Source organism: Mauremys mutica, chromosome 4 (genome assembly GCF_020497125.1).
Source record: "Mauremys mutica isolate MM-2020 ecotype Southern chromosome 4, ASM2049712v1, whole genome shotgun sequence".
NCBI classification, from domain to species: domain Eukaryota; kingdom Metazoa; phylum Chordata; order Testudines; family Geoemydidae; genus Mauremys; species Mauremys mutica.
In genome coordinates, this window is record NC_059075.1 from 18,357,337 (window position 1) to 18,375,001 (window position 17,665).

Consider the following 17,665-nt stretch of genomic DNA (forward strand, 5'->3'; position numbering starts at 1 on the left):
TCAACAAGGCAAATTTGATCTGGAGAAACAAAAAATACATCAGTTGCATTTTCACAGAATCATGTTTCAGAACACAGCTGCACTAAAACTCTTATAAATTATTGCAGTATAGTTAGCAATGGTTCAAAACACTGCAATACAATAATTTTAAAGTCAAATGTTGTGGGACATTATTATCGCAGAGTCAATATTACCTAGTGACTGGAACAGAGCATTGGGAGTCTGGATTCCGGACTCCATTCCTTCAACCATTCCATTGCCACTGATTCCCTAAGCAAACTGGAACATGCCACTTAACCTTTCTGTGCCTTAGTTTACCTGTTCTTAAAAGGGATATTAAAATACCTCATTGAGGTACTGTGGTGCCTATCTAACTAATTAATATTTATAAGACATTGGAAATCTTGCACTAAAGGCACTGTACGAATGCAAATCATTATTGTTTTATAATATTTGATAATAGATGGCACTATCAAGGTATTTTAAATGTCCATAGATCTAAGGATCTGTTCAATCCAATTTAAGATCATTGGAAATCACTGTACCTTAACAATTAACTTCATTACCTTAAAACCCAACTAGAAGCGTAATAATGATGAGAAAATGTTTAAACCCCTTTCCTGCAAGTGGATTGGGCCTTAGATTGTAAACTCCTTCTTAGATTATGTTGTAAACCTTGAGGCATGACTGTGTTTTAACAGCACCAATGGAATGGGGCATTACTAATGATTGGGCCATCTGTGCAATTCTGTAACATAAATATTAAATAATAATAACTCTCTTGTTATGGGACTTCCAAAGAATTCAGCTGGTATAATCAGATGTCTCCTCCAAAATTAATTTATGGGAAGCAGCATAATCTAGTGGTTTCGGCAGGGGAACATGCATAATAAGACTTGAGTTCTATTTTCAATGCAACCACTGTTTTACTATGTGATCATGAGAAAATTACTTACATACATGCTTACAGTATCAGGGTGTAACTTGAAGCATGTGAGTAGATCCACTGACTTCAGATTTGTCACCCAAAAGGATAGCTCTGATGTGAAGTACTGTCCCACATTGATGTGTCAATAGAAGACATTTTAGAACAAACGGATAAATTAAACAATGATAGTCAGCAAGACCAGACAGTATTCACCCAAGAGTTCTGAAGGAACTCAGATATGACATTGCACAACTACTAACTGTGGTATGTTACCTATCACTGAAAAAAGCCTCTGTACCAGATGACTGGAAGGTAGCTAACATAACACCAATTTTTAAACCGGGGTCCAAAGATGATCCTGGCAATTACAGGCTGGTGAGCCTAACTTCAGTTCTGGGCAAATTGGTAGACCCTATAGTAAAGAACAGAATAATCAGACACATAGGTGAACACTATTTGTTGAAGAAGAGTCAACATGGCTTTTGTAAAGGTAAGCCATACCTCACCAATGTATTAGAATTCTTTGAGGTTGTCAACAAACATGTGGATAAGGGTGAGCCAGTCAATATATGGTACTTGGATTTTAAGAAAGCCTTTGACAAAGTCTCTCACTAAAGACTGTTAAGGAAACTAAGTATTCATGGGATAATAGGAAAGGTCCTCTCATGGCAACTTTCGAGATCCATGGATCCTATCACAACATATGGTGTACCTCATCCAGTGCACTACATGCCATAATAACTATGTGGGTGAAACCAGACAATCACTACACTCTTGAATGAACTCACACAGGAAAATGATAAAAGAGCAAAACACCCTATCACCTGTGGGTGAACACTTTTCACAAAGCAATCACTCTATATCTGACCTTTCAGTCCTCATCCTCAAAGGAAACCTGCACAACACTTTCAAAAGATGAGCCTGGGAGCTTAAATTCATAATTTTGCTAGACACTAAAAATCGTGATCTTAATAAAGACACTGGATTTATGGCTTATTACTGTATAATAATCTGTAACTCTCTAGCCCTCTCTTTGTGTCCCATGACTGCAGAGATGGTAATCTGCCCATCTACCTTGAATGGTCCCTTACAAAATGTGCTAACCACTTATGCTAACCAATCTGTTCCACCTTGCATTTCATTCTGAAGCTGGGAGTTTCTGTCCTAGAGCTGAAGAAGAGCTCTGTGTGGCTCGAAAGCTTGTCTCTCTCACCTACAGAAGTTAGTCTAATAAAAAAGATTACCTCGCCCACCTTGTCTTTCTTGGGCAACAACATGGCAGATGAAATTCAACACTGATAAGTGCAAAGTAATTAATGATGGAAAAAATAATCCAAACTACACATAGATAATGCTGGGTTCTAAATTTGCTGTTACCATGCAAGAAAAAGATCATGGAGCCACTGTGGATAGTTCTCTGAAAACTTCAGCTCATTGTGCAAGCAGCGATCAAAATGCTAACAGAATGTTAAGAACTATTAGGAAAGGGATGGAAGACAGAAAATACCATAACTCTATTGTATAAACCCATGCTGCACCCATTCTTTGAATACTGTGTCCAGTTCTTGCTGCCCCATTTAAAAAAGGATATAGTGGAACTAAAAAAGGTTCAGAGAAGGGCAACAAAGATGATGAAGGGTATGGAAAGGCTTCCATTGGAGGAGAAACTAAAAAGATTAGGGCTGTTCATCTTAGAAAAGAGATGACTAAAGGAAGGTGTGATAGAGATCTATAAAATCATGAATGGTGTGGAAAAAAGGGAATAGAGAAGTATTATTTACCTTTTCCTACAATAAAAAAACCAGGGGTCACTCAGTGAAATGAATAGGCAGCAGGTTTAATATAAACAAGAGGACATACTTTGTCACACAATTCATAGTCAACCTGTGGAACTCATTGCCATGGGAAGTTGTGATGGCCAAAAATATGTGGGTTCAAAAAAGAACTAGGTAACTACATGGATGATAGGTCCATCAATGGCTATTAGCCATGATGTTCAGGGATGAAACCCTATGCTTGTGGTGACCCTAAACCTCTGACTGCCAGAAGCTGAGAGGGAAAAATGGGCGGATCACTCCAACTCCTCTGCTCTGTACATTCTTCCTGAAGCTCTGGCCACTGTTGGTGACAGGATACTGGGCTAGATAGACAGTTGGTTTGAGCCAGCATGGCAGTTCTTTGTATTTGTAGGAACAGAGTCTTAATCTATACCAGTCCCTCTGCTTTGAGCCATACCATGCTACTCACTTTTGTAAAGTGCTTTGAGATTCTCAGATAAGTGCAAAGCACAAATTTCACCACGAATCAAGGGAGAATTTGAATCAGCCTATTTGGCAATAGATCCTGACTCATTTCATTCTATCTGCTCAGTAACATGCTCTTGCAGCTAAAAGACTAATTCTAATAGAATGGGAAAATCTCTCTTTCCCAGACACACTTCAGTGGAGTACATAGTTCTTGCAAGTATAGTTGAGGCTCCAGATCTGCAATTTGATCTATAGACCACCACTGTGTATGCATGAAGCCCCTTGATTTCAATGGATTCCTCACGTGTGTATATTTGCATGTCTGAATCCTAAATATGAAAAAGTCAAGTCTGTGAGGTGAAACAAGCAATCACCTTAATGAATAACATTTTTTTTTGGTGAAGAGCATGCAGGAGGGGAATGAGGATATCAAAATCCTCCCTACACCATTTAGGGATTACTGCTGCTACTCTGTTTCATTTAGGGTATTTGTAATGTGTTTATTTATTACTCTCCCTAGTCATTATACTTCTGTGTCTCTTGTATTTGTCTCTCTCCCTGATCTGTAACTCAAAATTGACCATACTTCCGGTTGATGTCTGTCTATATGCTGTCTTCACTCTTTTTTTAATTGTGCTGCCGATCCCAAACATAAAAAAATCATGAGTCACGCCCCCTCCAAAATCATGAGATTGGCTTCAAATTCATCCAATTTTTGAAAAATTCTGAACAGAATTTTTTTTTAGTTGACTTCTGCGTTTTGAGCTCTTGAATCACATTTTCAGGCCTATCTCCAGAATCAGACTAAAAAAATTTACTTTTTAAAAAAACAAAAATTGAGAGTCTCACATTACCAAATGAATCTAAGAGTTGGAGCTTTACTGAACACATCAAAGACTGGAAGAGTTGGCCACACAGCTTCTAGTGTTATTTGCATTGTGGTAACACATTAACTGCATAGGACCGCATTGTGCTAGGCACTGTACAAAGATAACAAAAAAACCCCAAAGTCTCCAAAAGCTCCCAATCTAAGTCTGGATAGTTTCCCTCTTCTGTTACTGTGTGTTTGTCTTGCAGTTTGCCTGGAGCGGGGTGGACAGGGCAGGGCCGGCTCCAGACCCCAGCGCGCCAAGCGCACGCGTGGGGCAGCATTTTAACGGGAGGGCGGCAGGCGGGTCCGTCGGACCTTCTGCAGTCATGCCTGCGGGAGGTCCAACGGAGCTGCGGGACGACCGGACCTCCTGCAGGCATGACTGCGGCGGGTGCGCTGGTCCCGCGGCTCGTGTGGACCTCCCGCAGGCATGACTGCGGAAGCTCCACTGTAGGCGCGGGACCAGCGGCACGTCTGCGGGAGGTCCCGCGAAGGCGCGGGACCGGCGCCCGGCAGCGCGAGCGGCGCAGCGTGCCGCCCTGCTTGGGGCGGCGGAATTCGTAGAGCCGCCCCTGGGACAGGGCCAGCTTTAGGAAGTGCGGGGCCCAATTCGAACAGTTTCGATGGGGCCCCGGCAGGGATGACTAAAAAAACAAACAAACAAAAAACCACATGTAAAAAAACCACATGGGGCTTGTACTCATCTGGCGGCGCTCCGAGTCTTCGGCGGCACTTCGGCGGCGGGTCCTTCACTCACTCCAGGTCTTCGGCAGCACTGAAGGACCCGCCGCTGAAGTGCCAATGAAGACCCAAAGCACCACCAGGGGAGTAAAAATTAAAAAGGCTCCTCTAGCCAGGGAAGGGATTCTCACTGGGCGCCAGGCCCGATTTGAGGGAATTGGTGGAATAGGCCTAAAGCCGGCCCTGGGGATGAGGGTTGAGAGGGGGGTCTCGAGCTGTGACTCGAGCTAATAAGGCTGGACTCTGGTCCCATCCATGTGCGTCTGTGAGCTGAGATCTCCTTTTAGTAAACACCAGCGTGAGTGGAAAGCAGCCCTAGTTACCAGGCTAAGGAAATCTGCGGGCAGGAAGCCAGCAGAGTTCCCCATTCCTCCTGCAGCACGCAGAACACACACCTTTTATTGTCGAACCGCAGAGAGTGTGTGTGTGAGTGTAAGAGTGTGAGTGTGTGCGGGGGGAGAGGGGGACACAAGCGCTTCTGGCGCTGCAGAGACCCCCCCAGCCCAGCCGGGCTGGCTCTGCAGAGGAGTGATTCCGCGGGCGGTAGGACCCCGCAGGCATCGCCGAGGCCAGACAGCGGCTCCCCCAGCCTGTGTGTGTGTGTGTGTGAGAGGCGGAGAGGAGGGAAGAGGCGAGCGCAGGCTGGCGGAGCCGGGAGCGGCTGCAGCAGCCCAGCCTGAAGCGAGCGCGGCGGGTGGGGGGTGGCAGGGGCAGCAGCAGCAGCGAGCGCGGGGCCCGGCCGCCCCCTCTGCTCCCGGAGGCTGCCCAGCTCCTGAGCGGCCCCAGCCAGCCCAGCCCCGCTCCGCGCAGCGCAGGCGGGGGTCCGGCCGGCGCGCTCCATGGGCTGACTCCCCGCGCCAGGGGGCGGAGGAGCGGCCGGGGATGGTGAGCAGGAGGCTGCGCTAGCCCGCTTAGGCCCTAGCGCCGGAGCCGGAGGAGAATCCGCCCGCGGCCAACCCCCATCGCCGCCTCTCCTAGGGCTTCTCCGCTGCAGGCGTGTAAGTGCCCCGCTCCCCGGGCGCGGCGGGAGGAAGCGCCGGGGCCTGCTCCGCCCGGCCAGCCGGGGCCGGCCCCTGGCGCATTGCGCGGGGCGCACGCCGGGGATGGGGAGGGGGACGGGGGGCTGGTGTGTGCGGCTCCCCCGGCGCGCACAGCGACCCGCCTGGGCCTCGGCTGGGGGTTAGCGCGCTGCAGCGGCGGCGGCAGCGCCCCGCCGGGGTGAGCCCGCAGGGAGGAGAGGTGAGGGCCCCCTCCAACTTACTCCCTTTCTTCGCTCTGCCTAGGGGCGCGGGGTTTGCTAACAGGAAGCTGCTGGCTGGCTGTGCTGGGAATCAGCACATGAAAGTGTTTGTGAGTGAAGCTTGTGGGGTCTCCCACCAGCGGAACGAGCTCTGGGCTGGATCCAGCCTGGGATCTCCTTCCTGGAGCCCCCCGCCTGCCCCCAAATGCATGGGTAGGAGCTAGGTTGGATCTCTCTTCGAGCCTTGCTGGTTGGCTTCCTTGGCAAACAGGAGCCCTTTGGTTTTCACAAGCCTTTGTGTGTCGGCGGATATTGCCATGTTTTTAAGGCTGTTGACTGCTTATAATAGGTTTCTAAGTCTCCCCCAAAGTTATGACTCAATTTAGGGTAGAACTGTAACCAACATAATCAAGTTGGTTCACCCCCCGCCCTCCTCCAACTTCTGTAATGACTGAATTGTTCCTTGGAGACTTCTAGCACTTTCACCTCACTTCAACTTCATTGAAAAACACTGTGTGTATGTGGGTGTTTCCTTAATCTGACCTGTGTATTTTGGACTTGTTTATCATAACCAATATGGAGATGCATTAGAAGTTTTGATATGCTGCCATTGGTACTCATGTGGTTGTAGCCTTGTTAACATTTTTTGCTTAGGTGAAGTTTAACTGTATTTACGTTCCTTTCCCAATATATAAGAAGCAAATACCTGAGTTGGTTTGTTTGTCTTTACATCATTAAATGAACATACATTTTAAAATGCAGTTTTTAAGGGGAGTTGCTGTATTAAGTATACCATAATATTTGTTTACAAGTGAAAAATGTGTTGTGTGTAGATTACTTTATGTAGCTGTTAATTTCATAGTGACAGCCAGGATATTTAACATGACACAATGGTATGTATGGATTTAAAGACTTTGCCACTACCTTTCACTTTTTGAATAGGTGGGCTTTCGTTGTTTTGCAGATATTGTACACAAATTCTTGAAAGTATGCAGTCACTAATTAAAAGAAGTGTCCCAATGTATTATGTAGTACCTAGAGTTCTAGCATTCACTTGCAAGTTAATATTTGCTAGAAGTAATTTAGTTGAGAATTAAATGGATTTATGACTCGTTTCATCTTTACAAAGGATGGAGCAAACTGTCTGTTTACAAATGTGTTCCCTCTGATTCCATTGTACAGTCTCCTGACTCCATATGCTCATATAATTTAAAGCTTGTACGAGAATTTTATAAACTATAGATTGGCTTGTTTCTCACTTGAAGGGCATAATAAAAATGTAGGGGTTCAGGAGAAGCTGTCCCCCTTCTGCAGCCACAGTCAGTTTTTTACCCTGCTTAAGAGTTTTTCCACACTACAACCAGAACCAGAGAGGAGAGAGCTAAATTTGTGTAGCCCTCCCACCCCACACCTTTAACAGAATTATCACCCCATCTGTTGGTTCTTAGACCATTAAAGACATGAGAGCAGTAAGCATCGCAAATTGCAGGTTGGAAGTCTAGATTCAGTTTATGGAGTCACAGAAAATGGGACATGTGTTTTACAGTTTTCTTTTGCTCTCAACTTGTGATTACACTGTAGCTTGCAATATCTGGAAAAGCTTTTCCAAGCCTTATCATAAGCTCCATGTATAATTATGACAAAATACCTGTTTTGACGTGGTGGCTTCAGTGGAACATCTAGACTAATGGAGAACATCAGTAATCACACGCAACTGATGGCCCACAACAGGATTTTCAAAATTAAGCTGAGAGATAAAGCTGGTTGTTCATTTTCTGCTTTCTTGAAAATTAGTCATTAGGGTTTGATAGCTTCTACCTCCCCACATCTGCCACGGGTATAGAGCCTGTGAACACAGTGGAATTAGTGGTTCTTCTTATAGAAATGATGGTGGAATTTGTGGGGCTCTAACACACAAGTCAAGGCAGAGATAAAAGGGTGAGGCTGGAGGATTTGTTACTGCTTGGACCTACCTGTTGTATTAATTTAGATGGAATAAATGGGGCAAAGGTGTTAACACAACCTAGTCACTGTCCAACATTAAACAGTATTAAGTGAGGTCCAGGGTTTGATATACAAAGACCTCAGCCTGCTTAGCACCATGGCAAACACACCATTAAAAATATTTTTAACCTTTTAATAAAGTTGAATAAAAGAACAAAAAACAGTTTCAGACTTTAACAGCAGCACCAGCAACAACAGCTCCAGTTCATCTGGACTAATTTCTTCTCTTTTCCCCCAAAGGACAGTTATTACTATCTTTGTGACCACCCAAGAGATTGCCAAACAAGGGGTTAGTTTGTTTTCCCTTCTAAAACTTTCTACAGCTAAAGGGAGAGGGAACAAGGGATGTTGTTAAAATGAAACCCTAATACTTTACCTTTCAGATGCTTTCATTGAGGATAGGGCACTGCCTACAGAGTCTGCTGCTTCCCTTAGGCTGCCATTGTGACTGCAGAGTGGTGGTATTTCCCTCAACTCTGTTACCAAGATCCCAGTATGTTCCCCCTGAGCGTGACCTGGTTCCACAGGAAATGAAGACAAAATAAAATCTCTTCCTGAGCAGGAGAGTGCTCCCTGTAAGAGGAGAACAGGTGCATCTCTTAATTTTGTAGGTGGCTCCTACAACAGGGAAGGGGCACATTTGAAAGACAGTAAAAGAGAGCACCCTGATTAGGCAACTTCTTGTTTTAAGAGGCTGCCCCAAATATATTGAGTATAGCTCTGCTTTCTACCTTCTCTATTGGAAGATTAGTTTGGGTGGTCCCTTAAGACAGCTTTCATTATGCTAGTACATAAGGAGGTGATGTATCTTTCTAAAATTAATAGCATACTGAATTTTCACAACTTAATTTTATGCACATACTTATCAACTATTCCCTACATTGGTAGAATAATCAGCAGTGAGACAAAAGGTATTAATTATTTATTTATATAATTAATTATTTATTGTATTTTAATCTGTCTGAATGAGTAGTACAGGTGGTATTTTGATACTGAATAAGGTGTCATAGAAACAAATCTTTTTTTTTTTTTTAAAAAGAGAGCGGAAGGAAGAATTGTTCATCTGCAGCTCCTGCTATCACTCAGTCACATGCAGATACAGTCTAGACAAGCAAGCCATAGTCACCTCAGATAACTTCTGTTTACTGGGAACCATTCCTAAAGTTACTTAATGAGCCTTATGATCATCCATTTTTTCAGCCTGTGCAAAAGGCAAACCTTCCATTTGTCCATATCCACTAATGCATAGATCCACCCAGCAGAGCTGACTTCCTCTCCCTTTGTGCTACCATTGTGTCTTTCAAAAAACACCTCTCGGCCTGTTGAATTGCACTGGATATAATTTGGATGTGCAATTAAAATTGCACCAGGTATAGTGAGGTTATGCTAGATACAGCTTTATGTCCAACTGCACTGTGGACTGTTGGGACAGTGGTAAGACATCCCACCGTCCCGTGTTATGAATTGAAGATATTTGAAATGAGTTTGCTGTCACTAACACACACCTGCATAGCTGAATAAAGAATATAAGGCCAGACTCTGGCCTCTTCTCCATGGTGGTATAAAGGGTAATAGGGGCCCTCTTAATTCTTTGTGCCATAGTGCCACTTCAGTGCACAGAGCCACTATGTTATCTCCCCCTCTCCCCAAAGAGGCTGGGAAGGAGCAAGGATGTGCCTGGCAGTGTATAGTTACGCCAGCATATTGGAGCGGGTATGTTGTATAGAATCATAGAATATCAGGGTTGGAAGGCACCTCATGAGGTCATCTAGTCCAACCCCCTGCTCAAAGCAGGACCAATCCCCAACTAAATCATCCCAGCCAGGGCTTTGTCAAGCCTGACCATAAAAACCTCCAAGGAAGGAGATTCCACCACCTCCCTAGGTAACCCATTCCAGTGCTTCACCACCCTCCTAGTGAAAAAGTTTTTCCTAATATCCAACTTAAACCTCCCCCACTGCCACTTGTACTAAGTTCATGCTGCCCCTCCCTCCCTGGAACAGGAGGCAGAATGACTCCCAAATCATGATCTCTCTTCTGGGCTATTTCAGGGGTAGCAGAGTAAGATGCTGCTACTTACCCTGGGCAAATAGACAATCAAGCCCATAATAAATAAGGTGGTGCTATGCAAATAGGTAGGCTTGTGAATCCAGATGGATGTGGAGTAACCTAGCCTGAGACTCCAGCAACCTTTTTGTCATTGTCTTTTATTTCTTCTAATCAGGGGATTAGCCTCCCTACTAATTAGTTATTTTGCTTTCAACTTTCTCTTTCACCAAGTGACTCTGGAAAAGGGGTTGGCTGCTTATTTCCATTGTTTTAAATTCAGTGTGTGGGTATGATGTACAGTACCCCGACCTGTTGTGGCATAGTGTTATACCAATAAGTAATGTGTGTTACCTTTCACACAGCAATTCCATTTTCAGACTTTAGCTGTGATAATCATAGGGTTTTTATTCAACACTTTGCAGATAGCTCAATATTTGAGAGAAGGCTTTAAATGAGGTCTGTTCTCCCATTGATGTCAGTAGGTGTGCCGGAATAACAGCCCATAATGTTTGTCCAGTCTTATCTTAACTACATGTCAAAAGGTACTTGTCCTAAGATAACTTCTTGGTGAAACTCATCTCCGTTTTATAACATATAATTCTCCTATACTTGTCTGTGACGTTAAGAAATTCCTACATGTCCATGTTCCAGTACCAGATTTTTGTATTTTCCCTCCCCTAGGCAAATCTCAGGCTTGTTTCTTAGAGTTGATAAATAGAAGAAGTGAGAAATGGCAGATTACTAACTCGGAAAAACAGTGAATTATTTATTTATTTGAGAAATACAGGGTGTAACTTCTAAAGATTTAGAACTCTGATAACTGGTGAAAGTTCATAGAAATACAAATAGGGATCTGACCTCATTTCTCTCACAACTCATCCCACTCAAAATTGCACAGTTATATTTACAGTGATTGATATAACTGATTGATATAACTCAGATTTAACTTTATTAGACAGAAGCTCTGGCTGGCTCAGGGTACCTCCCATCTCTATCAGATCTTCAGTCCTAGTTCAGGTTCATAATGACCAGAGGTTGTTACCATCAGTGATCCTCTCAGTGGATAACATGAAATTAGTTGACCTTAGTCCAATTCTTAATGGACCGCTATCCCCATCATGACTGGTATGTTTGTTGCCAGTCCAAGTAGAGATGTCATGGACTGAATAGGCATAAAGGTGTGGTCCCTTCAGAAGAAGAGTGATGCAGCGATAAGTGCCAGTGTACTGAGTTGAGTGGCAGAGGGAGGTGTGTATAGTGGGCGGAGGGCAGGAGGGGCTTGTTTTACTATCTTCACCATTATCTGGAATTTGGCATAAACTACATTTGAATGATACTACTCCCCTGTTATACCGAACTAGGTAAAGTTGCCGATACCTCTGAGGACAGAGAAATTTATAAAAAGGAATCTGAAATTGGCAAGGTGGGCAGAAAATAACTAACAAAATCAGATTCAGTTTGGAAGATAATACAAGGTTATAGTTCTGGAAAGAAAGGATTTTCAGTGAGGGAGTGAAACCTGGAAAACAGACCTCCTGGTGATAGTGGAGAGCAAACAGAAATATAATAACAGGGAAGACCAAGGAACACAGTTTGGGGCTGCATAAGCAGAGGCCTCAAGCAATAAGAGCAAGGGATGTAGGGCTGATTTATGACAAGAGAAAGTTAAAGTATTTTACTCAAGATAGTGAGTTCACTATTTCTTACTCAAGAAAGTTACTTCATTTTACTGTATGCTCATTTAAGAGGGGAGTTGAATTGCTTAGCGAGGTCAAGGGGATAGGTCTGGGAGTAATGGGATGAATTTAAGGGGGAAAACTGAAGTGGAATATTAGGAAAATCTTCCTGACACTGAGATGCATTAGGCTATAGAAGTCTCCCAAAGGAAGTGGTGGAAGCTTCCCTGCTGAGGGATATTAAAACTAGATTGGATAAAATTACTGTTGGGGGGTAGTTTTCATTGGTGGGGAGATGGAAGAGACCTGGATTAAGTCTTGCAGTCCATGTCTAATGTAGGGTTCTGACATTGCTGTATCTGTTGAGTGAATAGGCAGAACTTCTTCAAACATTCACTTTGCAACCCCATTCTTCCCCCAAATAAAAATACGTCTGAAGAACAAATCCCTCATTTAGACTTTGTAATCAAAACAGCTACCGGTATATAAACTACCTTCTGTTGTGTTCCTTACTGCACATATGTGAAATGCTGCAAAACATTTTTTTTTTAATATTTCTAGAAATAGCTGAAAGAGAGAGGAAAGAAGCCCTTTCCGTGGCCCGTTCTGCTGGAATCTAGACATAACAGTGGGGGGATCTTTCAGCAGAAACTCTTTTTTCAAGAGACATTCCTGGCATTATGAATGAAGTAGCAATAGTGAAGGAAGGATGGCTTCACAAGCGAGGTAAGTGTCTTTTCCTTCCCATTTAAAGGAACACTGTCCGTTTGGGTCAACCAACAAATTGGCTTGGTCTCATCTTTAACAGCATACCTTTAAATAGCTCTTCCTTGTTTTTCTCTCTTCAAATCCGATCCTTCCTAATGGTAAATATCCATAGGAAAGATGTATGACTTTCCACGAGGCATGTAAGACTCTGTGAAATGTGTGTATTATGTTTTTCTCAGAAAACTCAGTATCTCCACTATTTGGTTTGAAAATTATGTTAATAGGAAAAAAAAGAGGTTCCTTAAAATAGAGAGTTGAAAGTTGGACTATTACAAAGGTGGGGCAATTTATTTTGTCTCTATGGCAGGGGTTCTCAAACTCGGGGTCATGTGGTTATTACATGGGGGCGTCACAAGCTGTCAACCTCCACCACAAGCCCTGCTTTGCCTCCAGCATTTATAATAGACTCGTAGACTTTAAGGTCAGAAGGGACCGTTATGATCTTCTAGTCTGACCTCCTGCACAACACAGTCCACAGAATCTCACCCACCCATTCCTGTAACAAACCCCTGACCTAGGTCTGAGTTATTGAAGTCCTCAACTTGTGGTTTAATGGTGTTAAAGATATTAAAAAGTATTTTTTAATTTATAAGGGGGAGGGGTCACACTCAGAGGCTTGCTATATGAAAGGGGTCACCAGTAAAAAAAGTTTGAGAGCCACTACTCTGTGGTATCATTTTAAATGTAGATAACTTATCTATAGCTGTTCTATCTGTGAGCATGTGTCCCCAGAAAATATAATTGTCTCAAGGTGAATCTTCATTTGGACAGCAAGGGATACAATGATTATTAGCTGTGCTATGATCCCACAGTAGATTTACTAGTGAATGCACTCTTTGGTGGTTGTTTTTTAAACCCTACCACTCATTGTACCCAAGAGGTAAGCAGTAGCATTAATTTTGCACACATGTACATCTGTTTTAACACTGGTAAAATAAAACTTTAATAAAGTCCTTCTGTATGAGAGGTGGGGCAGAGAGAGCTGAAATATAACTGACACAGTAATTGTATGTTCCTCTATCCTGTTGCATTACTAGGTATTCCCCCAGTCCCTCAAGGTCTTGCTAAGAGTAAGTGAAATTTTACTGTATGCTTTTTTCCATAGGAACAGTGTTGTTATGCTATCAGGTATTTGGCTTACCTGTTTTTTTGTACTGTACTGTTGCTTCCTGGAAAGGAGACATTAGGCACTCTTTATAATCTCATAATTTGTTGTAGACAACAACAGATTTTGTATCCTCCAGCTTGCTGCTTCTGCAGACTCAGGATTTTTCTGGAAAGTTTGCAACAACAAAGTAATGTAACCTGAAGGTGCAAAGGTACAGAATAATTTTGGGGGGAAGAAGATGGCATTCCTTATCATAACCTTGATAAAGGTTAAGGATTCTTTTGCAAGAATAAAATTGATAAAATCCATGTTATTAAAATAAATGGGAAATTATTTTTTTCTATAGTCTGTTATATCCTTTAGTTTTCCATTCTCATCTGATGATTGGTCAGGAGAATTTGACATGGCCATATGAAAGCACTGTAATTTTCTATTCAGTTTTATTTCAGACAGCATTTATGCACATAAATGTCCCCTCTCTAGAGCTTAGTGAAATGTATAACATCTTAATTCGTGTCACTGGATAGTTCTGAAGAACCTAAACTACCTTTTGCAGTAAATATATTTGAGAGAAACATTTTGATTGGGTAAAACAAGCCAAGGAAAAAATTATTTACATTTCATTTTCCAGTTTAGGATCCTAGAAACTCTTTCAGTTAAAGGGACACTGTGGACTTAAATCACATTTCTGCCTGAATATATATATATATTTTACCTAGTTACAGATAACAGCTAACATGACTATAACTGAAAGAGGTTGAAGGGAAATGTGTATTTTGTGTGCGCATGCACATTGACTTTGTCTATGCAGTTTTATTGTACTCAGTCTTCCTCGGTTTGCATGGGTCTTTCTCACAAGAATGGTGGGAGAGAGAGAAACATTTTTTAAATAAGAAAGCATGGTTGTAAATCCACAGACATTGTTCAAGGAGGATTCAAGGGCAGATGTAGTATCCAAAACTATTTTTATCTCTTTTTTTTTTTTTTTAAAGTCTGACTAGATTTCAAGATGACAATGACCCTCAGTTTTGAAAATTGAAATTTCTGTGCTTCCTACGATAAAAAGATAAGCTGAACACAAGTACTGGTTCTTCGTACTTTGCAGTATAGCTGGGGGGTGTCTTAGTTCTAGATTCTTTAATTGACTTCTAGATGCCTTTAGAGACACTTTATTGCCTTCCAGGCATCAGAGATTATAATCTGTAATTTAATGTGACAAGACCACCTGCTGAGCATGTGCGTTGTAACTTTTTTTTTTAGGTGGGGGTAAATAGTAGTGCATGCTGTGTATTTGAGATTCATATTTTGTGCTTGGAGTTTGCATATTCATCTTGATGTTTTGCATCTAAGTTTACCCCATTTATTTATCCTGGTTCCCCCCCAGCTTTTCCCCTCTTCCTTTCCCGTCCCGATGAATACTCTGGCACCTATTTCTTTCCACTTCAGTGGTGAAACACAACTGGTAATGTTACTTCACTAATCTGCTGATGGGAGATTTCAGAAAGCAATGCAGTAGCCCCTTCTTTGCTTGCCAGGAGACCACATGTGCTAAGCTCCACTATATTCTGAGTTTCATTGGCAGCAGTGATGAGATCCGTCTTGAAAATTGATGCACTTGCATGGAGGGAGAGATGCTGGTCCATGAGTGTGGGGTTTTTTTTGTTTTTTAAGTGACTTCACATCTACAATGCTTTGTTATAGATCTGCACTTGAAAAAGAGCAGATTAATTTGCTAGTTCTGCAAGGCTAAATGCCCAGTCAGAGGATGTTTCCAAAACTGATGCCTGGTACTGTGATCTTGTGAAAGAAGACATAAACAGTAATTACTGTAGGGAGGGACTACAAAGGGAGGATTACAGATATAGTAAACGTATACAGTTTGTCATTTGGGTAACAAATAAAACCAAGATCCTGACTGCTTGCGGTCTTTAAAGAATCCATGGTTCTTTTCACAAGTGTAATCAGTGTTAACCCCAGCGACTGGCCAAATGCCAGTTTGGGTAATAATGTTCTGTCTACCTTAAATTCCCTTCACAGTTTCAGTTGGATAAGGTATCTTTTAGTTCCTGTCCTGAACAGTAGAACAGCATGGCTGTGTGCAGTTAAACAGTTGCTACACTTCACCCCAGCGGTGGCTGCGTTTCGGTGGTTGCAGTGATTTGTGTATGTGTAAATCAGTTTGTAAAGGGCTTTGGAGCTCTTCTGGATGGCAGGTGCGCTGTATGCCATTATTATCTAGAGCAGGTGTTTTTGACCTGGTAGAAATAGAAATAGCGTGACTTTCTTGGGTAGCTTTCTTGCCTTTTTAGTTTGTTTGTTTCAAAGTCAAAAATATAAATGGAGAAATGAAATTCAACATATTTTTCTGTGCATGTCTGATAGTTCCTGGCAGTCCCATGAGTCAGTCACTTAAAGGAAGTGCCGCTTCCAAGTAGTTCAGATGTTTATTTGTGGCGAGGCCAGTGGCATCTATCTCCATGACACTACTAGTCTCAGCAAATCAGATGTAAAGAATTCATGAATGAAGTGTTTTTTTTGTTTTGTTCTTTTTCTTCAATTGGCAGCGCATAGCTCTGTAACCCTAATCAGGATGGAACAAGTGCTTGCTCATCAGCTGTGCATATGAAAACAATAGTTAGAAACCCTGACCTCTCTTTGTAGGATCTCTTAATGTACATGTGGAGAAACTTAGACTTTGTCATGTTTAGGGGTGTGTATGTGTGTGCACATACAGTACACAATGTTACCTTGGTAGAGGGACGAGACATTGGAGGCTAGGATTTTGTCTTGTGGCAAGGCATAAGGGGGGAATTAATCTGTATGTCCCATGACCAGTGATTAAATAATATGTGGGAGGGAGGAGAAAATCATCTACTCTGAATGCTTTTGGTTGTTGGAACTCAATGTTACTGTGTTTCTAAATGTATGTCAGTGATACCCAGAGATTTGGATGGGTGCCCTTTTTATGTGGAATTTCTTCTAGACTGAAGTAAATACCAGTCTCAAGGTCCTAATGATTTCCTTTTCCCATGTTCATTCATCTGTCCACACTAGTGGGTCCTCTGAATATCAACTCTCCATCCCTATATCTGCCTTTCTTAGTGTGTCCTATCTTCTGTCTCTCTTATTTACATTCTAAACTCTTTGGGGAAGGGATTGTCTGTTTTATATATAGTGTATATAGATGAGAATTTTGTCAGGGCTAAACAAGGAGATAAGACTCCTCATGGGAATCCCAAAGCAGTTACAAATTTACACAGGGATTTTGTCCACCAATAGGTACCAAATGTAGTGGTGGTATTTTTAAACAGTGAACACAAGCACTGCACAGCAGTTAAGCCAGCAAGTGTAGAACACCTTATCCAGGAGAAATGGCAGAAGGATTTTAGGCATGTAGACTGAAATTATCCTATTGCAGGGGTCGGCAACCTTTCAGAAGTGGTGTGCGGAGTCTTCATTTATTCACTCTGATTTAAGGTTTCGCATGCCAGTAATACATTTTAACGTTTTTAGAAGGTCTCTATCTATGTCTATAATATATACCTAAACTATTGTTGTATGTAAAGCAAATAAGGTTTTTAAAATGTTTAAGAAGCTTCATTTAAAATTAAATTAAAATGCAGAGGCCCCCGGACCTGAGTGCCACTGAAAATCAGCTCGCGTGCCGCCTTCGGCACGCGTGCCATAGGTTGCCTACCCCTGCCCTATTGTGTATCTGGCTGACCAACAGACAGATATTACCAGATCTTGAACGACAAATGGCTTCTTGTCTCATCTGCAAGATAGTGCTTCCAGTAGCAAGATGCCTTCCACTGACACACTGGAGACTTGATTCTGCCTTGACATGGAGGGACAGTTACCCCCCGTTGAATAACCAGTGTTCTTTAGACATCTCCAAGCCAGGCATTGACCTGTTGCCAACCTGATTATCTTGTGAGGTCTGTTGTAATCACAGCACAAGGTGACTGCAGGATATGCACAATTAAACCATTGGATTGATGCACACTATGTTCGCTGAGGCAGAGTAACATGGC

At 42.5% G+C, this 17,665-nt stretch overlaps 1 protein-coding gene across 2 annotated transcripts in view; it reads left to right on the forward strand.

The window, feature by feature from the left end:
- The first annotated feature begins 5,351 nt into the window (after positions 1-5,351).
- AKT1 (AKT serine/threonine kinase 1) overlaps positions 5,352-17,665 on the forward strand; it is a 104,171-nt gene continuing 91,857 nt past the window's right edge. The window contains exons 1-2 of one of the 2 annotated variants that reach the window (XM_045016505.1): positions 5,352-5,784; positions 12,317-12,481. In XM_045016505.1, the coding sequence (XP_044872440.1) occupies positions 12,436-12,481 (46 nt within the window). In that variant the 5' untranslated portion in view covers positions 5,352-5,784; positions 12,317-12,435. Of the gene's footprint in view, positions 5,785-6,009; positions 6,026-12,316; positions 12,482-17,665 lie in introns of those variants that run through there. The other variant, XM_045016506.1, reaches the window with a different exon arrangement.